Here is a 24320-nt window from a genome sequence, read left to right on the forward strand (position 1 = left end):
TTGCTTGGAGTGCTGGTAATAAGGCTACACATATTCAAGGTTTACGAATGTGACGTGAAGTTCACAGTCAGCAATGTAAGCAATGCTGTGCGAATAAGTCTTTTTGGAGCAATCTACTTAGGGTAGTGACACTAGAACAACATTCAACCAAGCGTGAGGCACCACATACTATGGCACAACCAACAATGCGCTTCCGAAACCCCAACTGTAGACAGAGCGCCTTGTACAAAGCAGTGCGAAAGGAATCCTTTTTTCTGTGCAGACAAGACATGCTAGGTGGGCACGTTTATGCAAGCTAAACATGTGCAGCCATCGCAAAATACCATTTAAAAAATAGAAGCTACTCCCTTAAGTTTTCAATCCTCCCCACCTTTTCAGTACCAATACCACGGCCTTACTAATCTGTCTCAAATCGCCTCAACATTTTGGAGAAAGAGCATGTCATGCAAAAATGCACCGTCGACTCAATAATTGAACCAGTTATACTTGAAAAAGACAGGATCCAAGTAAAGGCCACACAAGCAGCACTTGCTGCAAATTTACAAACAAGGGAGATGAAAACAAATGTGCCACGAGAGACGCATAACGAGACGGCCACTTTGTCTACAATTGAGGTGCACTCTACACTACCCTGACGTGCAACTTGCTACTTTCTCTACCACGTACAATACATGCAAACATCTATCTACCAAAATGCACAGCCAGAGGCACACTTGTCGTGCTGTTTTCACTTGGAATGCACGTTGCCTCAAATCGGTCAATGTGCTACTTGTACCGTAAGTGCCCTTCCGTAGAATACTCATTTCAAAGGGCCAACATACACAAAGCCGGGCCAACTAAGTGCTTGCTATATGCGCTGGTGCAAGGGTCACACACTTTTTACCATGGTTTAGACAGGGCACAGCTATTATGCAAATAAGCAGAGAATCGCAGACAGACAGTACTGTGCAGTTGTGCAGGCATACCACCTTAGCTATGGCAGCAGCACTGTGTAATTGATTTTTTTTTTTTTTTTTTTTTTTGTGACAGCAGCATATGACCCGTGGCTTATCATGTACTATCGTGATAAATTGAAATACGCACAGCAGAGCGCGTGGCTTTCAGTACATGCCGCGCATCCTGGTGAGGGGCCGTGTATGAGCAGTGCGAACAAGTTGTGAGAGTTGGTGTCCAACGTTGATATGGAAACATCGTCGTTCGGCGTGTGAGCGTTTTGGTTTGTCTTCCCACCGCGTTCGGTGCCCACTCACACAAGCGTTATCTAACTTTGCTGCTGTGATGAGTGAAAACGGAGCATGCAGCTACATTCCTTTATTTTTTCTTTCGTGCTGAGCACCCCACGGACGATGGAAATACCATGGTCTTTCCATGTCAAGGTTGGTCACGAACTTTCGTAACATGTTTGCACTGCACATACGGGGCCCATCGTCAGGATGCGTGGTACGTACTGAAAGCCACGTGCTCCGTTGTTTGTCACGATAGTACAAGCACCTTTATTAAAGGCCCTAATTACTTCCACCATACAGAGTTTTTATCCAAGAAAGGCAGAGAAAGCAAACATGCTGCTTTGCAATACGAATAAATGCCACTACATAGCACTACCTTAGATGTAATGCATTCTCCCATAACCACCCCTCCTTTTACATTCATATGCTTTCTTGACACACACATCTCGCTTGTATCTTATTCTGAATTTCTGCATTTAGGGATGCAGCTCTCACATAAGCGGCGTGGCCCTTTTGTTAGTTAATGCGGTATAACCTGTAATAAAGTAGTTCCATGCATGCAAGCATTATTTCATTATTTGTTATTTCATTATTTCATTAAGCATTATTTGCTAAGCTTTATGGAAGAACACGGAATAAGAAAATTTCGCAAGGTGTATGTATATGTAGTAGTTTGCGTCATCACATCTGTTAAGGTAGCATCAAGCAGCACCAATAATCTGGCACAGAGAACAAGTACTAAAAGCAGTACAAAGTGTAGCTTCAATGGCAGAGTCACATCTCCCAAATGCCCCAGGCCCTATCTTTTAAAATCGATATCAAGTTAGTGCATTACACTGCATTTCCTACTTACTATGCAGTGCTTTGCATATACATTCCCTGAAATTTTAAAAGTACCTAGTCAGGGCAATAGTAGGCCACCAAAATGAGGATAGCTGGTGGTATTCAAATAAAGAAAAATTTTGGCATTTCTCAATACCAAATAAAACCGTATAAACATCACATAGCAAACAAAAAGGCAAAACCGATAATAGTAAGGCGCTATACAAAGATCTGCATCCGTTAGGACTGTGAAGAACGGATACACCCCCTAGCCTAATGCACCAACACAAGCACTGCCGCTCGCAACACCAGGCGAACGGCACAGCACCATACACGCACATATACCATGACCTTTATGATCAGCTTCGTCACCATGCCGTTGCTGATCATGGAGGCCATGCACACAAACACCTGCACAATGAGCCTTGCACAAGACCTCAGCCGCACTCCCCCAGCGCGCATGTACGGCACATGCTGACATACGTGTCCCTTTCTTCTCCACTGTATTGTTTGTTCTTTCCTGCTCAGTGCTTGCCTCACCAAGGCTTAAAACAACATGTGATACGGGTTTTTACGGTTTCAGCCTTCTATGCTTACGCATAATAAAGAGTTCGAGTGGGATTGAACTCGATCGAGATTGAAACTGCCGTGTAGCAGCGCCTGATCCGGACCGACTCAATCGCGCTTGAAAGTGCCCGTGTGACAGGGGTATAAGATTAGGCAGTTCACACTTCACTACAATTTGGTTAGGCGGGAAACAATGCTTACAAAATAATTTTTGATTTTTTAAGCTTAGCAGATTTCAAATCACCTGCTCGATTTCTAGCTTTTAAAAAGTGCCAAAATTTCTTTGTGACGCGCACAGGGGAGTCATACAAGAACACTGACAGGCAATATACTGTCTACGTCATGTCAAAAGACTCAGCCCGGCACACACCGAAAGTCAACCCCTGGCCATTATTAAACCTCTTAGAACCTAGTGGGGTGCTTCTGCTCTATAACAGTGAAGTCACAGGTAATGTGCACGTTTCAGATGATAAACCTCAAGCTAATGTTTGTACTTGACCATAATCGTAGGGTGTGGGAACTGCTGTGCCTGTGATGATGAATCTCAAGCTTAGGTTTACACTTGTTTAAAATAGAACAGCTAAAGCCCAACTTAATTCTCAACATGCCAGTGGGAAAATGGGTGCCCAAGTTCATAGGATTTCTTCTAATTTTCACCGCACAGAGCATGGTGTTCTCGTGTTGTTCTGTTGCAAGATTCACACAAAGATGGCATCACCTCTTTGTCAATTTGATACAATGGGGTGCCATAAACGATCGATCAATTAACCAATCCAGCATTTTTGTTTGGAATAACATCAGGTGATTTATACAACTGGCAGGTGATGCTTCCTGATAATATAATCCAGCCAGGGGAGGCAGTGACCCCAGGTATCACATCCCTGTCTGCATTTTTTTCTGATTATCCAGCGAAATTAATTGTAGTTTGCATTAAATGTGGCATATTTGTTACTCTGCAATGGCAGTCTTTTGGTTGTAGAAAATCTGTATACTGTCTTCATGGCCCACTCGGAATTAGATGACTAGCCGAGTTTTCACCAGCCCATCTTCTAGCGTCGGACCCCAGACAGGGAGCATACAGTTGCTCTTGTGGGAGACCTGAGGGGGCTAATTTCATCATCACAGCATTGGTGTGCAAGTATAAAGCTAGCCTAGCATCAATACTCCGTTATGATAAATTCTTTCTGCTTATCTGAGCATGGAAGGATCTGTAGCCCTGGCTGAATTAGTACTTTGGCAGTCGGCCCACCACGTCTAAAAAAGTGAGCTAAGCTGACTAGACTTGCTAATAGTTCTTACAGCGCATTTTCCACTTATCGTAGTTGTACAGAGGTGCAGACTTTTGATGTCTAGAGCAATAGCATTCCAAAAGGAAACAGAGAGGAAATTCTGCCTCGCCACAAAGGTGATAACCCTTAAAACTACAATCAGCTCCAAAACCAAATGGCAAAAAAAAAGACAAACAGCAAGGAAATCAAAACATGCATGCAAAAATGAATAGTCAGCAATCCACCGTATTACAAGCCTTGAGCTAGCTTCTCCTAACAAAAAAAGAGAGAAGACAAAAATTGCTTTAAAAAGAATGCTTTCCTGCTGACAACTAACTGCCCACAACTCGCACTAGTACCACTGTTTCAGATAGGCTGGTTCAGAACGTCCACATCATATTTTTTTTTCTTTTTGTCACATCTCTCTTGAGGGAAACCGAACAAGGGGTATGACCACTGTTATACCCAATCGCCTGACCACTAAGCTAAGTGTCCGCTCAGCTAGAGCCCGTAACAATACACCAGGCGGCTGGCCCAAGAACACGACTGCTTCTCACTAATCAGCCAGTCTACCCAGCCATCCACGTAAAAGTACCGCAATGCCACTCTTAAAGGGGGCTCAACAATCCCCAGGAGTGGCAGTGCACACACACGCACGCACGCCCGCCCACCCACCTGAGCTTGGCCAGAGTCCAGTGGTGGGTGGCTCCATTCTTGGTGTCCTGCACTTCGACGGCCACCAGGGTTCGGGGAAAGGGCCGCTCCACGTCCGAAAAGTCTTCCGGTTCTTCTCGGGGAATCAGGTCCGGCGGCAGGGGCGAGTACAGCGTGTCCGTCACCAGCACAAACTGGAACTGCACCTGTGTAAGTAGGTTGCACATGGGGGAAAGGTAAGAACAAAGCGCTCCACTGTTCACCTCCCATGGGAGAGTACCTGATTATGAATTCAGCAACGCAGGTTTGATAGTAACACCCGCTGCCTAATGCCAAAGAACTGTCCCAATGTCCCTTGTAAAACATGATGGCAGCACACAGACAGGCACACGGCACAGAATCCAGCTGCATCGGTAATACCTTTAAGAAATAACTATCAAAGTTGATGTTTTTTGCAAGCCACATTTCAGTGCCACAATAACTGGCCTTCCCCTGCCTATACAGAAACATCCTCGAGGAGTTCCACAGAGAGAATGCCACGATGTTTGGTCTTGCAACATAATAAGCATATTTTTTTCCCCTGTATCCACATCAACCTCTGCTGGGGTCGCACACAGCCGAATGCCAGGATGTTTATACCTGCAATACATTAAGCATGCTTTTTCCCTGTATCCACTTCAACCTCTGCTTTAACTACTTTTGGGGAGCATGAGAGAAACATTTAGTGTGGTTAGAGTTCAAACTCATTGCATGGACTTGAGTAACACTTGGTGCCAGGCTAATTGGTGGCACATTATTTAGAGGGTTGCACCTGCGGCTAACCCAGAGACAGAGTTGAAAGAAGATGTATACACTTGTCTTAAAGGGTCCATGAAGAGAAAATACAACTTTGGTTAACTTGAAAGAGTTAGGCTTCAGTACCTCACTCAGCTCCATTCCGGCCACGAAAAACGTTTTTTAACCGATAAAAACGCAAGAAATACTTGAGAACTTTCCAATTTCACACCCCAGTGACATGTTATCAGCACGAGTGACGTCATATGGGCCATCACTAAAAACATAATTTTCAGTGTCTTAACTGCAGGTTAGCATTCAAGTGATTCGATCAAACGGAACTAGTGGCCCACTACAATCGTCCAGTCATGTGCCCTGGCGATTGATCAGTTCGGCCGCCGTCAATCGCCCAAGCAAGATTCTGTGATGTCATAGAAAAGTTGCCGGAAGCTGGCTAGTGAGTCGCCACTCCTCGATGCGTTTTCTTTAATATCTCCGTTATTTTTCCGAAGTTTGCGATGAAATCGACATCATTGTTATCACGACAGAGCAGTCTTTCTAATGAACCAAACTTATATTTTGTCTTCATGGCCCCTTTAAGGGGGGAAACTGCTCTTAAAGCAGCTTCCTTTAATTGTTTAGTAAACTCTGTGAAACTTGTCAGCCTTGCTGCTTTTTTACCACTGATTTCAAATATGGCATTATTTCTTGAGTAAGTCAATTAGTTGTTAAGATAATTAGAGATAATTATTCATTTTTAGAGGAGCAATCGACAAAACAGTGTTGGTCATAAAACTGTAACCTTTATATTTTCTAATACTACGAACCCTGGTGAATACAGTAAGAGAATCGGTTTTTTGATGGACCACTTGGAACTAATTTTACAGCTCATAAAACTTTGGCGGCACCAGTGGCAAGGAACCATTTTGAATGCCCATTTCAAACACCAAAGTTTAATGAGCTGTAAAATAAGTCCCAAGTGGTGCATCAAAAAACCTACTGTATTCTCTTACTGCATTCCCCAGGGTTCATAGTATCGGACAATACAAAGACTACAGTTCTATGACTAACATTGTTTTGTCCATTGTTCCTCTAAAAATGGCTAATTATCTCTAATTGCTAATTATCTCTAATTATCTTTGTAACTGATTGACTGACTCAAAAAATAATGGCATATTTGAAATCAGTGTGGGAAAAGCAGAAAGACTGACAAGTTTCATAGACTTTACTTAAAAATTAAAGGAAGCTGCTTTAAAAGCAGTGTCCCCCCTTGAAGGCTGCGCACTGACAACTCCTTCCATTGTGTGCAACACAAAACCCCAAATTCCGAATCTGCACTTCCTTCCTCTCGCTTGAATGAATTAGCATACCGTATTACCTTCTTTTTCAGCTCCACACTGATGGCATTGGCTTCCTTGAGGAAGATGGCGTTGCCCCAGAGGTCGTCCCTCAGAGACGTGAACTGGTGGTACTTCCACTTCTGGAAGGCCCACGCCGCCACCTGGTACTCCCGTTCCGTCCAGGCCTGGTCAACTGCAAGAACAATTTGGCAAACAAAGCATGCAGTTTAGGCCAACGCACAACTGGTTTCTTTATTTCTTTTTTTTTCTTTTCAAACACCAGACTGCAAGTATTCACATGACTCAGCATACTTGTCACACTCGATCCTGACAGCAAGCAAAGGAACTTACAGACAGCATCGTCCTCCACGGTGTTTGCTTCATCCAAAGTGGAGATGCTGTACATGCTGGAGATCATGGATTGCTCCTCTACCTGTCGCTGTAGGGACTCGATGCGTGCTTCATAGGTCTGCAACAAGCACCAATATATTTGCAAACACTCAAGCACCTGTAATACAGCTTTGGCAGTTCTAACAACGCTGCTACAATGACGGACAAAAGTGCAGGCCCGGTGCAGGCAACGGGCAACATTCATTGTTCTCTCACCTTCCTCTCTTGTTCGAACTGCTGGTCAGCCTCTTCCTTCTCCTTCTTGTACTGTTCCTCCAAGGCAACAAGCCTGAAATGCAAGCTTCGCCATCAGTACTCCATAAATACAAATGCAGCAGCATAAGAATGTGGCGTAATCAGAGCACAGCCTACTTTTTTTCCATCTCCACCTTCAGGTCGATGCCCTGCTTTTCCAGCAGCTCATGCTGTGCAAAGGACCAGTCCACGGGCTCTCCCCCTGCAGAGAATGCACAATTTATAGCCAATGGGTTTGCACCACGCTCTCACAGAGCACAGGGCTTGGCAATCCTCAAGTCCACAGCTAATGCTCAGCCAGTAGTGCCAAGAGGGTTAAGGCGGGAATCACTGCATTAGTTGTCTGTAGAATAAGCAGCATTTATGAATTCGGAGACTGCTCTAGACTGCCCATGAGTAGACTGCTCTACCATCCCCCTGCTCTGTTTTGGTCATCCCCCTTGAATAAGCGCCTTCCTGCCTTGCCACAGCCATGTTCTGCTCATTATGATGCAACATGCAATGCACTGGCGATCAGATAGAGATCTAGTATGCTGGAGTACAGTGATTTCACGATCAAGGTAATTTAGACCCCTTACATCTAAATTTGGCTTGCTGAAGTTACCAGATCTACACACAGAAAGGCCTACATTTCCATGGCTACAAAATTTGCTTTCGTAGCCTCTGTAGTGGCACTGGAGCGTGAAGCTAAACGAGCTTTCTGACCAAATTGAAATTAAAGTACTAATTATGGACAACAATTTAACTTCACGACGTTTCTGCACATTAAGTGCATAAGAGAAAAAAAGCTGTGGTACATCAGATTTTACATTTATGTCATAACGTTTATGAAATAAACGTTTATTGTGTTAATGTTAAAGCTCATACACTTATTACAATTGTGCACTTACTACAAATGCAGCTTGCCTATTGACTGCATTGCAGTACACAGACAAGCAGTAATTTATGCCATCTGAAGCTGTGAAAAGCATCAAATAACAGCTTCTCATGGGTGCTACTCTGTAGGCTACAGCAGGCTAACTTCAGGCAATGGGAGAGGAAAAAAAAAGAAAGTGGTCCTTACCGTTAGAATAAACAGAGTCGTCCATTTTTTTGCCCAATGAAAGCATCTCAAGATGGTCACTCTCGTCCGGTTGGGACTCTGTAACAAGGCGCAAGAACTAAATAAGCACGTTTCCTTGTCTCTAATCCCCAAAGGACTGCACCAAGGCTCCAACATGCATGCACAAGGGTGAACGCCAGATATAGCACAGATTTTAAGTTTTCCAACGGAAAGATTATTATGCAACTAGTTGCAAAAACGGAAAGTAATGTCAGCAATAACGTGGAAGCTTTTGCTTCAAAGTAGGCTACTGTTCCCCATTACATAGTGTTGCATTTAAGGGTCCATCTGCCATAACAGCTTCAAAAAACAGTGCACCCTTGCCACATTTTTTTTTTCTCACTAGCATTTCAGTTTTCTGAAAAGCTGCAAATACACAGAATAAATTAAAACAGCAACTGTGAACAGAAAACAACAGCAGACACAGCTTACAACACTTACTTTCAGGCATCTCGACTGGTGACTTGCGCTCTCTGCTTTCTCGTGCTGTAAAATGACAAAACACAACGTTACATTCACCGACGGGCCACCCAAATCTTTTTGCCTGCCGCTCACAGAGCAGCCCAGATAGTTGCAATAAGGAGAAACTGTGTGGGTGTACGGTGGGTGTCGTTACCTTGTTCGGGATGCTGAAATCGGAACACGTGAGTCTTTCCCAAGATCACTCGGGAGCCAGTTTTCAGCCGTATCGGGTCGACGATTTCCCGCCCGTTGACGTAGATGAGAGCCCCTCGGCAGGGATGAAGCGTTACCGCACCTGTAGATGTTCATAAAGAGGATGAGCTAGCTCACATGGCCTTCAGAACACTGCAAACAAACTCTGCATTGCATGTCTCCAGAATGCAAAAAAAGAAAAAAGAACACAACAAGCAGCAAAGGTTGTATGTAGCAATGAGAAGCCATGCACAAACATTGCATGCAACTGGAGCAATGGGTTTAGTCAGTGAGTTATTTACCTTCGTGGTTCTCGAACCAGCAGTGCTCATTCAGAATCTGGGAGCCACTCAGCTTGATGTCCTGAGCAACGTTTGCGTCTGGTCTTCCCACCCTGTAAGAAAGGCAAAATGAAACAGAAAGAAGATATGTGCATCGCCAACAGTAGACAACCAGATAGCTAAAGGTTCCGTTCAGCAAGAATTGATGGCACTGAAAATATTTCTACCATGGCTGCACTCAGATCGAAATGCTTCATACCGTATTTACTCGCATAATGATCGCACTCGCGTAATGACCGCACCCCTGAAGTTTGGCATCAATTTTTTTTTTTTTTTTCATTTCCAGTGCAATGAACGCACCCTGAATTAGCCACAAAAATATGTCGTATGATTATGGCCGTGCGTACCTCTGTCTCCTTCCCTTTCAAAGAGGACGTGGCTACGTTATTGCCCCAGAGTTGCCGATATTAGCAATATCAGCAAGCATGCGTTCAATCTTCATGAGGAACAAACTCTCACTAAATGCACATAATGTACTCACTAGACAAAGACGAAAATGTGTTCGGGTTGCAGCATCGGCAGCCATATCTGTTTTTATGTCCCGCACTGTGACAGTGGCAGCCACTTATTGGTCGAACAGTTGTCACCTCGCAGCAAACTCATTCCGGCGCATTCCGAAATTATGAAAACAATGCATTTTGCATCACTTTGCAAAGTGGCTGGCAGTGGTGCGCAGAGTTTTTATTTATTATTTTTGTTATGTTTATGGGACCTCTTATAAGAATTTTGACCCAAAACTTGCTTGCGTTTCCTGTGCTCAAAAATGTTTCGCGAAAAATTTACCCCGCATAATGAATGCACCCCTAAATTTGCATCAAATTTTTTGAAAAAAAAGTGCGATCATTACGCGAGTAAATATGGTACATACTATACAAAGCACTTAATCTGGCTGCAAAGTTGGTTATAAGCACGTTTATGAGCTCTTTTGCCGTGTTATGCTACAGAAATGCAATGTGCCCCGTACCTTGTAGTGCCATCCTTGATGTAGTAGAGGAGGCATTCGGACATCAGTGGATCTTCATTAAGGTTCACTAAATGAGGCGTCTGTAGGTAAAAGAATGAACAAGAAAAGGCTTGCCTTGTGAGTTCATAAGCACACAGGTGAATACCACATGCTGTAACAAGGGTAACTGTACAAATGATGATTAAGACAAAACAAAGTCTGCAAAAAATTTGATCACAAGTTTGTCTGCAACAAATAGTGAATTTTGCAGTTTACAGCACACATCGTATAAAACATGCTAGTCAATTAATTTTTTGCCTGCAGCTATGAAAATATTGCCTTTTTCAAAAGCTGCATCTACTGCAGAGCAGTGCACAAATGTCATGAGAGTCTCACCTTTTTAGGGGAAAACACACCAACTGTATCACCATCTTCACGAAGGGCTACACCCATTTCAGCTAGAACAGCTTCCCTGGATAATAAAAAAAGAGAAAAAAATGCATTCGTCATTTAAAGCAAACCTTCTGCCCCTTAGAAGAAAAAAAAAAGAGCTTATCCTTACAGCACACAAAATTATTGAAACTTATCGGCAGAAGCACTCAACTGCAGTAGGAAGAGCTATATTTGCTCACAAATCGCAAAAAACGACCCGAAATAAGTGGAAGTGACTTTGCTCTTACACTTCCTTTTCAACTGTGTGGCCCAAGGTGACACAGTTGTGCAGACACAGTGAGCATAAAGGCACAATAGGAAAGAATTTTGCGTCACTGCTTGGCTGCAACAGCAGCAACCCCCAGCACTTCACGTTCTATCACAAAACGTTACAGGTGCTTTTGACGTACCGCAAACACGAGGTGTACTAAAAAAAAACCATTACAGGGCCCGTTACATCAGCACAAGTACTTATTAAACAACCACGTGCCAAGGTGTTGAAATTCAAAAGTAAGCACCCACTGACTGGCTGGCTTCAAAAAGTGCTGCAAGCCATCCTGGACACTTTACAGTGTACTACATTTTGCTTGAACTTCATGAGCTTAAGCACAGTTCTGAGCCCACCTTATTTTTCCTCCTAAAGAGGTTTAGTGACCAAAGCAGTGATTTTCAAATTCTGTGCAAGATGGCAGTGCCAGTGAAGAGTGCAAAAACACACATTCTAGAAACTGTCTGCTGTGTGAGCATCTGTACTCTGCTGCTTGCATAGATTCAACCCTGAACTAGAAGAATTTTCTTCGGCATATTTCAGTGATGTCTCTGCGACTACTGGTTTAGGCTGACACCCACCTTTGAAGGCGGATGGCCTCGGTCTTCTTGAGCTTCTCCTCCCAGGTTTCATTGAGCTCAGCAATGAGCTTCTCGGACTCCTGGAGCTGCTCCATCGCATTCTCCGAGGCCGCCGAGACGGACAGGTGCGGCTTCCGTTTCCCGCTCTCCACGTTCATGTTGTCGTCAGCTGCACATGGACAGGTTAGAGGACGTTGCTATAAGTATATTTTTAAAGCAACGACAAAAGACAGCTCTAGCTAGTTTATGTAGCTCGCTACTTTCTGTCCACACAGAAAACACCAGGGCCCATCAAAGCTACGCAGCAATATTCAGTCTTTTGTCAAGCTGGACACGTCATTTGAATGACCACAGCACCAACTCCTCAAATGTTATCCAGCACAGCCAATAAGCATCAGGTTACACATATCTTGAGCGACAGACTTTTACAAGGAAGCAACAACAACTCAACTGCATCAGTGCTGCTTTCACACCATGCTTATTGTAAACAAACGAACGCTGCTGGAAAACGACACAGGAGCGGTGAAAGGAATGAGCTCACCATCAATGTCGATCCCTTCAGCCAGCAGAAGGTTTTTGAGTCGAGAAATCTCATCCTTGAGCTCCCTGATAAGTCGAGCATTGGCGTCCTCGTTGATGACAGCCTTGCAGACAATCTGCTTGGCTCTGTCCGCATACCTGCAACAAGCGGAGGTCGACGCCGTTACTTTTATTTGTTGATGCTGCTATCTTCATTTTTTGCCAACTGGCAAGCACTTACATGCCGAATTGTACCTGAACACGACAGGTGGGGGACAAATGTGAAACAGTTACAATTACAACCTCTCTTTAAGTGCAAGAAAGGGACGTCTTAGGGAAATTAGCTTGAGAAACACAGCTTCCATCTCTCTTCATATCCCTGACACTATTGCAATTGTATTTATTTAATGAAGATGCAACCCACTGCCTACAAGTTGACTAAACAGAGAGAGAGTAATTTATTGAATGGAAGAAAAAAAAAATGTGTAATAATGGCTGATACTTTTCAGCACGAAAATTCAAAAACGGAAAAAACAAATCCCTACTGCGGACACCAAACATTGTGCTGAATTTTCGCACTGACCTCAGCGTGCTCAACGTCTCTTCGTAGTTGATGTCCGCTGGACTAATCGCCGCGATCATGGCCGTTTTTGAGTTGCCGCCTGGAACGTAAAGATTGCCACGTCAAGACCTGTTACGTTGTCAGTTGGTCATATAGAAAAAATTGAGCCCAGCCTTTTAACAACTTACCCAGATTTTCTCTAAGCAGCCACGTCAGCACAGAATCCCGGTACGGGATGAAGTCACCTTTCCTCTTTTTCTTGGTTGCCTATGGGTCAGAAGCAGGGCAGCAGCAACTGATTTGCACCTCACACCGTGAATGTTAGTGACAAGCGGAGGCTTTCAGCACGTCAGAATTTCTCAAGAGTTGATTGACAGCAAGGTTACTGTTAGCAGATAAGTTTGCAAAAGCGACGTGGAGGTCTGCGGAATAATGCGGGATGGTGCAGGGGCTGGCGTGCAAAAGGAGGTCATAATAGCACTTGGATAGGGAATCACATCACCTAGCAAGCTTCCGTTATTTTACTGCATGCACGTAAAGACCCATATCGGGAATTTATTCGCATGACGCCTGGTGGCACGGATGGATAGATCACCATGCCTTGCAAAAGCACTTACCGCCTGATCCACAGGGACGCATTTTGAGGAAAGGAAAAAAAAAAGGCAGGCAGCATGTTAGAGCATGCTTAAAAGTAAGCATACCATAATCACCAATAGATAGAATCTAAATTAACAAGAAGGAGGAAGGGTGACTTGAGGAAGAAGAGTTTAAGGAGATGATGAGTTTTTCCTCAGGCGCAGTGTCATATAAGCCTTTTTATTTGCTCCTCTGAGTTAAAAGTTCTAAATTGGAGCTATTGCAAATTTGCAGCAATTCGGACATTTCAAGCTGTGCCACACCACAGAGCCCCGCTGTGGTAAACATGTTAGCAGAGAGCAAAATGATGCCAAGTTATGACTTCCTGCTGCCCTCAGTAGTGGCAAATAGGACAGACGGCACGCAACATTTTGCTGGGCCGAGAGCACCTTGCTGAAGTACCCTTGTAAGCATCCATCAGTTCATATGCACAAACAAACACACAATGAAATATATATAAAAAAAGAATACCTCCCTCACCTGTAAAAATGTAAATGCGTAAAAAACTTTAAATGTCGGTTCTAATGAAAAAAGAGCAGTTTGTGATGCCAACAGAACTGTGCCCCCATGAACAACAAGGTTCCTTGGGAATCTCACTAATTGCCAAGAACAGATGAAGCTGACTCGTAAATTGACGACTCGTGTGATGAAAGTCATTAGCAACGAGTTACATGCTACCACATTGATCAGGCATCCCTAGAAGAGTGCAACGTAGCAGAGTAGCAAGGCCGCCCTTCACGCACCACTTCAGCCAGCGCTGAGATGACCTTGCCCAGTGTTGTGAGTGACTTGTTGATGTTGGCACCTTCCTTCAGCCGGGTGCCTTGGGCCCCGGTCGAATCAGCCCTCTCGCTGCCCGCTAGGTCCACCAGGCTGATCTTGCTCACCTGCGCCAATATAGCAAATGTATATACCGTATTTTCTCAATTCTAAGCACCCCCTTTTCTCCATAAGGGGATGCCTAGATTCGAAAAATCTAAAATGACCTCCCCTCGCATACACGCACATTTCACGGCAGTAGCAAGATGAGACAGGTGCAAGGAATAATGTTTTATACAGCAAAGTTTAAAAAAGGTAGGCGCAGACAGCGAACTCACCGTTTACATCTGATACTCAGTCACTCTCACTACTACTTGAGTGTGTAGCACCACTTGAGCCACGGCGCTAAGTATCTCACAGCAGGTTGTCTTTTGTTTCATGGAACATTTCTTTTAAATGACTCAAGTGCAGTGAAAGGCTCAAGAACAGAGTGAGAAAGCGCGATTGGCGGGCTGGGCCCTATTACCAATATAGCCTGGGCAAGGCGCGCTTCCTCACAGAAAAGGGAGTGCTTAGAATCGCCTGCAAACTTCTTTTATAATTCTTTTTCTGAATGTAGGGGGGTGGTGCTTAGAATCGTGAAAATACGGTATTCATACTCCAATCTGTCTCTTTGTGCAAACATAGTCGGAACTGAGGTTTCTTACTGCCATTGGTGCGTTCCTGTGTTCTTGTTTTTTGTGTGCCGTTTAAGTCTCGGCACCACAAATCGGTTCTAGCCTTGCCACATGATGAGGGTGTTTACAAAGCACTGCGAAATAAATTGCCAATAAGTTTGCACAAAATACGAGTGCTTTAAATTCATATTTGTTTGAAGTGCAGCACATTTTAGTCCTGTGAGACATGGCTTGCATGATTTCGATTCACTATGATGAGTCAAAAAGTAGGGGTGTGCGAATATTCGAAACTTCGAATATTCGATTCGAATTTTTTGGTATTCGATTCGATTCGAACGGCACTTTTATTGTCCGAAATATTCGAACCATCCAAAACTAAAAAAAAAAAAAATTCAGGACGTGTCTCAGCAGCAAAGTCGCGAAGCATATACACGGCGAACGATACGTGCTTTCGCAGACTGTATCGGTGCTTATTCGTGATTACAGTGGAATCTCGATTATACGATTCTGGGTGATACGAATTTCCGAAAAGTTTCGGCGAAATTGCATTGTTTGCAATGTGAAAAATTTCGGCGTACGAACGGACCTGCGCGGCCGGCGGGTACGAACGAGCAGGCGAGGCCACCCGACTGCCGATCGAGCAAGTGACGGCTCTCTCTCCCCTGTTTGTCACTCTTTCTCCAGAAATTGCCGGGCTGTTGTTTTCTGCTCGCGAAAACGCGCCGCGCACGCTCCACGCGCGCTGACACCGCCGCGAAACCACCCGCACGCTGCACGCGGCGCGGCCGGCGGCGGCAACATGGCGTCGGCAGGCGTCGGCTCCGGCCGTGAAGTGGCGCGGGAACTGGAGCGCCCGCTTCTAACCACTCTTTAAAATAAGGCTCAAGGGAGACACGAAGTTGCTTGTGCGGTAAAGGAGCTTTTTAGCAGTCCGTTCGTTACGTTCGTTACGTTGCTACCGGGTTAACCGGGACCCGACTGCGCATGCACGCGTACGTACCGGGTTCTTTCCGTGGAGTGAGACGGAAAACGTGTTTTAGCACTCCGTAGCGCCGTACCGTTCGTTCCGTGTGACGGCTGATTAGCCGAGTTGTTGCAAAAATCCACACGCTAAAAATACGTAAATAAACAACGCAGTTTCCCCTAAAGCATTGCAAATCTAAAATAAATTGCGCTCGGCCGGACGCATTGTGGAGGCAGGGGCTGCGGCGGCGGCGACGGCACCAGAGCGAGCGCAGGCAGCGTTGCTCGAGGCAACGCCGTCTGCTCGAGGTTTCGGCAGTTTCGGTTGTGATCGTGTGCTGTCGAAAAAAAAAAAAAAAAAACGTGCGACCGGCCAACGGCGGCGCTACGAATACGCCCCCCCCAAAAAAGGTGTTTTGGTAGCCAAAAGTGACGGCGGGCTTTCAAGGAATGAGGTGGAGCTGTTCCTCAGCTGTCGGAAAAGTGTCCTCGCTGGTGTATAGTACGTACGACTGTGCCGCGCCCATTCACGCCGGTCAGCGTAGTTGCGGTTAGTGCTGTCGGCGCAGTTTTCTTGCTTTTATCGCAGGTATCTACCTGACTGAGGAGTAGGAAAGCAAGCTAAACGTAAGGAACAGATGGGGCGGTACACCCCTGCAAGTAGTCGCACACATGAGTGTTTTGGCGTCGTCCAATACGTTGTTTTGTTTGTTACAGCTCAAATGGTGAGGTGCAACAATAATCGCAGGCTGAATAACAGAAAAACAAGCAGCTGTGTGCAATGCAGGCAAGCGCAACTCCAGTTATTCTGCTTTTACGTTCAGGGTGCACTAATCATGGTGAATTGTAAATTTTAGCTTGCAACCAACTTTTACAATAAAAAGTATTGGTTTTGTGCAGTTTAAAATTTATTTACAATATTTTAAAACACGGTTCTGCTAAAACACGGTTCTCACAAAAGAAAGTGAACAGAACAGAAGGCAAACTTCACGGCAACATTCACAATAAACAACCCAAACGAAATTATAACACTGGCACCATTGTGCGCATTTTCCAGTTTCTGGCTTAGTCTTTGTAGAGCCCAGTGTGTCATCGGTGTGGGTGCGTTTACAGCTTCGCAGTCCAACCACCGCGTTGATTGGAGCCATTTTTTTTAAATAAACGCTTGTTATCACACGTCAGCAGGCCAAACTTTTCACACGAACTGTAGCTAAGTGTGTGCATTTCGAAGTAATCTCTCTCGGAGAAGCAGAACAGCCTTCAACACATCAATAATCAAACCTCACCCGCCACCCTTTGAAGACAAGGTGAAGCTAATACAATCTGGGGGATTGGAGGTCTCGAGGAGAAATTACTCCTTGAATTAAGAGGATATATATAGGTACTTTTGTAAAGTCCTAGTATTCCAGCAACTTCTATAGAATGAATGCGGGTGTTACACGGAAACTCAAAGCAAAGTTCACTTGTGGAACACCGCACACAGTCTGACACAGTAGCCCTGTACTACTCGCTTCCGGCCAACTATATTGGCATGTATATCTTCCAAGTCCACCAATGATATGTCTTCAGCCTCATGGGTACTCGCAACTCCGTTGTCAGGTGGCAAAGAAGAGTGTCGCACACGCAGCACCCGTTGTGAACACCGACTTATCCCCGTGAGCACGCAAACTTCGCAATGGGAAGGCGCGCGCCGCGGTCAGCAGCTCAGCCGGCTCAGCCACGGAACAGGGAGGATTGCGCAACTCGCTCTTTGTTGTCTCAAGTCGGGACAAAATTATTTGGGCTTACTTCCGGAATAATGGAGCGGAAGTCACGTGATGTTGACTGGGCCGCTGCCCTGTCAACATCACTCCATGGGGCAGCGTAAACGTTGCGTCTGATACTATGCATTAGCAGTGTTAGAAAAAACTTCTAACAAAAATTTTTCTCTGTTTGTGATATTTTACGGCCATAACCATGAAGTTACCATAACACTGTAACTCATAGAGATAATATACTCTGTAACTTTGATGTTCCGAGATACGAAACTGACTATAAACTCTGGCTCTCATCCGCTACCTCGCAAGCTCGAGTGTTGGCGCAGGTGACGACATGGTCGCGCGCCGTTCACGTGGAGGAATGGCCTTGGCCTTGCCCGATTGAAGCGCTAGACACCTGTACGATTGGTACACGCGATTCGCATGCGAGTGATCGTTACGACTGTCACCACGACTAGTCGTACGCGTGAATTTGAGACACATGGCCCGATGCGGGTGTGCGCCTCGTCGGCGCCGCTCCGCCCACTGTTTTTGCTCCATGGTCAACTACGACGATCGCTGAGCTGAATTTGTAGATTCCACGCGTTTGTACGCAAGAAATCGATAAAGCAGGCAATCGTGAAGCGTTTTCTGCATCGGAAACAGTCCGCGCACACACCGGTCGCGCCTGCCAGCTCGGCACACTCAGCGGCTCGAACCGGCGCAGACCACGGTAGCAACCGCTTGTCGTTGCTCTTCCGAATCAATCTGATCACTAAAACGAAGTTCCACCTGCGAGAAAGTAGGTGTTAGTGTGGTGAAAAATTGTGCTAGGGATTGTTCTCGGGGCTTATTTTAAAAGCGGCGATCAGATATATCTGCCGCGATGCAAGCTTATGCTGACCGGCCGTGGATGCCGCGGCGCGCGGTGCGGCGCGCGGCCGAGAGATGGCGATACCTGCGCGGAGGCATCGAAACAGGCTACGCAGATGTCTCGGTCACCGATCGCTCACGGCAGTTGTAGCTCAAATAAAGTTTCACATGCGAGAAAGGGGATGATAGTGAGGTGAAACGTTGTGTTACGGAGTGTCATTCGCAGTTGCACAGATAGCGGCGATCAAATATTCGCCAGGACGTTAAGCCTAAAGTTTCCAACACCTGAGCAAGCCGGTTGCGGGCTCCGGATACGGTAACACGGAAGCAGAGCGCCGGGAGAGACTCCGGCCGCGTACGGAACAAATGGCGCATGCGCAGTCGGGTCCCGGTAAACCCGGTAGCAACGTAACGAACGGAACGGCCGGAGCATACGTACTGCTAAAACTCGCTAATGCATGCGAAAACGGTACTATAAAACATCATCCCCACCGCTAGTGAAAGCGCCCATGAAATATTTGTGGGGGTGCTAAGCCTAACCATCTCCGGCGGAGCCAAGCCGGCTGTCTCGATCGCTTCGCAAGTCGTCAGGCTCCTCCATTCTGCCGCGCGCGTCGTGCGTCATTTTCTGACCGAGGTAGGCGCGGGCGTGAAAATACAGCGTGCGCAAAGCCGAGGTGAGCGATATCGCGTGCAAAAACGCACCATGCGGTTCACGCTTGACTGTTGCGGCGTGTAGCGAGCTTGGGCCACTTGGGCATCGCGAGTGAGGAGATGAGCGCGAAGCTTTCCGTGCTCCAGAAAGGACTGCTTTGCGACATGGGGGTTAAAAAAAAAGCAGAAAAAATCAAGAATTTCCTGACGCGAAAGCAAGAAAATAAATAAACGAAAACTTTTTTCAGCGCTCAATTTTTTGGTCTGTGTTGGTTCATACGAATTTCGGATGATACGAATATGTTTCGCGGTCCCGCAAGATTAGTATCATCGAGATTTTACTGTATCAGCGCGCGGTAATGTGTACGGATGCCGGCCACTAGTGTCTCAAGTGAGTGGCTGTTTTCGGTATCTGGCAGAGTCGTGACGAGCAGGAGCTCACTGCTCCCCGAACATGTCGAGCAGTTAACCTTTCTTCATGATAACATTTAAGTGAGTGCAGACCTTAACCTGTTGAGTGCAATGGTACTGTGCAATTCCTAATTTTACTTTATGTGATTTGTTGTGCAGTTTTTGTGTTTCTAGATGGTGAAAACTTTAATTTTACAAAAAACAATAAGTATTCGTATTCGAAAAATATTCGAAAAATATTCGATTCGATTCGAACTTTGTTTTCATTATTCGTATTCGCTTCGAAATTAAAAAATTGATATTCGCACACCCCTATCAAAAAGACATTTTTGAGAATAAAGCATATGCGTTTAACTTGCAAGAGGATTCAGTTTTGGCCATGAATAGTCATCTGGTTGTATTGACAGCATACTCCCATTAAGCTGAATTCACTGACGAAAAACCAATCGAGAACAAACGTTTAGCTTGTGTCCAATACATTCAATTTAGGCAAACTCTTCAAATGTAAGCTTTTGATCAGTCTACTAAATTTTCACTGGCTGCTTGTGTTTGTTTCAACAGTAGCCCACCATATGGTCCATAAAAGTAAGCAAAAAAAAAAAAGAAAAAAATCCCATCTGATCGATCTGATCCCCGCGTCCCCCTTAAATGAACAGATATCACCCATATTAGGAAAGCTTGGGGGAGGAGCAAAGCTTGTGGTCAATGCTGACTGCCCCAGAAACTATGGCTGCCAACTTACACGTTCAGTGGCAAGCCCCGTGTCCTTGTCGGTCTTGCGTTGGGTGAATATGATGGTGAAGACTGCGTGCGACCGGCTGCTAGTCTCATTCATGTTGGTGGCTGCTACGGTCCTGCATTCGATGGCATTTGAAATGTCTTTTTTAGCGCAACACACATTTGGCATGTAGAAAGAACTGGGTTCCACCAACAACGACAATGAAAAATGAATAGAGCATATGTCCTCAGCACAATCATAATAGAAATGCAGCATCACTTAATTTTAATTTTAAAATACGAGCAATCTGAAGACCATGCAACAAATGAAGCACGCAAGAGACAAAAACAAATTGCTTAGAGTGAAAGCTGCATGAAAACTAAAAAGCTTTATTAACCTGCAATTATTAAAGAGAGCCTCAGATATTATGAATGAGATACACTAACTTGAGCAATTGCGAGGTTGTGTGCTCAAGGACATCTGATCAATGATCACTTCTTCCCAATAATTGCCATTGGCATTATTGTCAGCACAAAGCTGACCATAATCCTGTGCTCATTTCCAATCCCCGCCATATTTTGTCACATGTGCCATCGCAGTGTTTGTTCTTCACAAAGCACAGATGCGTGATACTATTAGTAAGCTTTATCTAAATAGAGAAAAACGAAGCCCGAATGAGTCGATGCAGCACTAGCAGCACGCGTACCTGGCCTTGTTCCCTTCGTCCATGAGGGAGTGTATGTCCTGGTAGGAGGTGACGGCCAGCTTGGACAGGTCCTCCACGTACGGCCCCAGCAGAGGGTGCTCACGCACACGCAGGTTGTTCTTGGTCTTGGGGTTCAGCAGGTCTCGCACCCGCTCGCAGTAGATTTCCATGTAGCTCACCTGGTGATGGGGAGGGGTGGAGAAGGGTGTTGTCCTGCCATCGTACTGTTTCACTCACACTTGCCAAAGTGTGTTTCTGCATGCCTGACTCTGCTTGCATAACGCAGTATGCACCACATGGCAAAACACATCATGCACTCTGAGTAAGGGCAGGAAATGCACCAGAAATTGTGCACGTGCCAGTGACCGATTCCGAGATGGAAATGTGCCAAAAATTGTGCACGTGCCAGTGACCTATTCCGAGATGCTGGTTACTGAAATGAAGGCACCCTAATTTGCCTCAACCATCAATACTGCTGTAGTTTCTCATTTAGCACGTGCTAGAACTGTCCTATTTGTGACAGCTGATGTTTGCGAACTGATGCCCCATAATCTAGACAGGCACCTAAGGCGCTGAGCTTGTTCATTCATCACGACCTTCTTTTTTATCTCAGCTATCCCTGGGAAAATATTCAAAAAGTGTTTATTGCTTCTAAAGGTGGGGAAAACTTTGTCTAGCCAATCTACTGGACACATGTGGATAAATGTAAATATATGCTGTTACACGGGATTGAAAGCAATGTGAGCTTTCACGAGACAAGTTTGCCTAGAGAAAAAAAATCTAATAAAATGCAAAGAATAAAATAAAAACACACCTATAAAAGCCTTCTCGGCAACTAAAGCTGATGTTGTAAGTACAGTCATCCACAGGCTTAGCTGGAACAACACATCTGATTTTAGCATGGAATATATCAAAAGTTCCCACAAAAAACTGTTCAAAAGAATGTGGACGACTGAAGAGTCCCCTTAAACTAGAAAGAAATGTAGCATTTGTGACTAAATTACCTTGCAACAAAGCAGGAGGAGATGATAAGTGGATGAAGAATTGCTCCAGCTAAGTCTGTGGATGACTGTACAACTACTCATAGAAGTGAACACAGTATCTGGAAACTATTTTATAGCTAGAGATTGGTGCCAAAATATGAAGCTTTATTTTGCATTTAAATTGAAACTAATGAGTGTGCCTTCTTCCACCAGTTTTTTACAAGTGCTGATTTTTCTTCATCCACAACACATAATTGCAACTTTACCCCCATAAAAGAGTTAAAATAAGACAGAAGCAAGCTAGCCATCGCAATATAGCAAATGAGTAAGAGACAGCAGCTAGCTTTTAATGAGCAATCTACACAACGGAATTCCAAATTACTTTTTGTTGTACCCTATCGCCTGTGTTTTTACGGTTGTCAAGCACAAGAGTGGTGAACAAAGGGGACAAAAGTTCAACAGCAGGAGCAACAATTTCACGGGCACAAAAACCTAAAAACAAAAGTACAATAAAAATAAAAATGAGTCAAAAAAGGAAAACAAAAGGGGCGCAGTTTCTTTTAAAACACAGCGGGGCACCAGAGCTGCAAATGACACTTCCTCAGTGGGCACCTCGCCAAGCCGGCCCCATTTGGGCAGAGTGCCAGAACCACCTCTAAATGATTCCTGCAGCACCACATATTTTTCTTCTCTCTCCTCACTACTCCTATTATTCCTACGCTGTCTGCCTATTGCACTGGAAATGGCAGACTGCCGTATTCCTTGGCGTGTAACTGACAGCTTACTTGTACTGTATTTTATTTTTTTTGTAACTTTCATCACCACATTTATGTAACATAACTCATGAACACAACCGCTCATGCCAATTAAAAAAATGGGTGGTGCTCCTCAAGCACTAATAAAATATACGTAACAGTTTTTCTCATATTGAAGTTAAAGTTTTTTCATACTGATTTTAAACAATTCAATTAAAATTTAACATTCAAATCTTCACATTTTATGCTCAGCATTCACAAACTACCCTGAATGTGATCAGTTATCCTATTGCGGTCAATACTACTCATTGTAGACTCAAAACGTGCTAATATATGCGGATGGTATGACCGTCGTGCCTAATTCAAACTTAAAGCCTGGACCTTTTTAATTTAATCACAAACGACACTATAAGCTACATCTAAAGGTTCAAAGCCCGATAAAGCACTTTTTTTGAACATTTGTACAGTGTGACCATACCTGGTATCAGGAAGGTGAGAAGAAAGTGGTAGGGAAGAGCAGCAGTGAGGCTTGTACATTCCGACAAAGGACGAATAAAATTACTATGGAGGCAGCCAAAAAAACAAAAATATGGGGAAATTAATTTTATACTGAAGAACCATGACACCATAGTAGGGAGGCGACATATTATGTCTTTTTGTTCCATGTACTTTTTTTTTGCAACTTGAGAGCTATTTTTATATCAGGTCCCAGTTGTATGGCAGTACCGTATCGCCATACCAAGCAGGTCTAGCTAACAGCTAATACATTTCAGTACAAGAGCACTTTCTTATCTGCTCACTGAAAGAGTGCAATTGGTTTCCATTTTTCCTTTGCCACACTGAAAATAAAAGCACTCTCACATGTCATCCCTCAGCACCGAGTTGATATCAAGTGTGACAACCTTGCTCGTTCCTCAGCCCCTCTCCTTTTTCTCACCTCGACAGAGTAGAGCATGTCCTCGGAGACATCCTCCTTGATCTTGCGGAAGAGGTCTTTGCAGATGTGCGGGATGATGCCTTCCTGGCCTTCCTCCTGCCGCCCCATCATGGTGTAGCTCTTGCCCGCACCCGTCTGCCCATAGGCAAAGATGCACACGTTGTACCTGCACAAGGGCAAACGGGGAGAAAACATTAGTGTCACTCCAGGGCACCACCAGTGCAACACTGGTGCAGTTCTCTCCACAAACAAAGCCGCAAGGAGTGCACACTGCGAAACAAATCGCTGAATGGAAGTTGTTTTGAACAAAAGTGCGTGCCACTTGGACAAAGCAGCAGCTCTGGGTTGCCTGGATTTGTGAATTAGGCGTGCTCAGTAAATGTAATTCTTTGTAAATTCTACTTTTCCAACAAAAGGCTGATTCCTCTGCTTCTTTTAGCCTTGGTGACAGGAAATTCCTCTGAAATACTGCCTGGTTGTCATGGTACACCGTGAAATACTAAAACACTACTCCAACTAGCAAAAGCCCCCCCTCTCCTCCAATACTTCAAAAAATATTACATCTTCACTGATTACCAAGCCTTACTCTGATTAGTAAGCACACAGTAAGATTTAGTAAGTTACCTAGATATTCGAATCCAAACTTTTAAAATATATATTTTCGTACATAAAAAAGCCTGCACTCGTACAGCTGTCAAAGCAACAAAGCATAAGCATTTTGAACAAACGGACAAAAGCTGAACAGCAGATGTGAGTACCCTCACTTAGGCAATGAAAGTTTGAAATGAAGTACATAAACAAAAATGTTCATGGA

General features: G+C 44.7%; 1 protein-coding gene across 9 annotated transcripts in view; it reads right to left on the reverse strand.

The window, feature by feature from the left end:
• Unc-104 (kinesin family member unc-104) overlaps nt 1-24320 on the reverse strand; it is a 104239-nt gene that overhangs the window by 22864 nt on the left and 57055 nt on the right. For all 9 annotated transcript variants that reach the window (XM_077676725.1, XM_077676728.1, XM_077676726.1 and 6 more), the window contains exons 5-23: nt 23507-23672; nt 20832-21010; nt 20150-20261; nt 14078-14221; nt 12887-12965; nt 12720-12798; nt 12159-12295; nt 11618-11786; nt 10733-10808; nt 10358-10437; nt 9355-9446; nt 9015-9155; nt 8840-8884; nt 8360-8437; nt 7414-7498; nt 7258-7330; nt 7003-7120; nt 6690-6844; nt 4559-4743 (exon numbers count right to left, since the gene is read on the reverse strand). In XM_077676725.1, the coding sequence (XP_077532851.1) occupies nt 4559-4743; nt 6690-6844; nt 7003-7120; nt 7258-7330; nt 7414-7498; nt 8360-8437; nt 8840-8884; nt 9015-9155; nt 9355-9446; nt 10358-10437; nt 10733-10808; nt 11618-11786; nt 12159-12295; nt 12720-12798; nt 12887-12965; nt 14078-14221; nt 20150-20261; nt 20832-21010; nt 23507-23672 (2193 nt within the window). The remainder of the gene's footprint in view (nt 1-4558; nt 4744-6689; nt 6845-7002; nt 7121-7257; nt 7331-7413; nt 7499-8359; nt 8438-8839; nt 8885-9014; nt 9156-9354; nt 9447-10357; nt 10438-10732; nt 10809-11617; nt 11787-12158; nt 12296-12719; nt 12799-12886; nt 12966-14077; nt 14222-20149; nt 20262-20831; nt 21011-23506; nt 23673-24320) is intronic.

The sequence above is a fragment of the Haemaphysalis longicornis genome, unplaced genomic scaffold (assembly GCF_048455015.1).
Source record: "Haemaphysalis longicornis isolate Haplotype H1 unplaced genomic scaffold, Haemaphysalis longicornis Haplotype H1 scaffold_7, whole genome shotgun sequence".
Classification (NCBI taxonomy): domain Eukaryota; kingdom Metazoa; phylum Arthropoda; class Arachnida; order Ixodida; family Ixodidae; genus Haemaphysalis; species Haemaphysalis longicornis.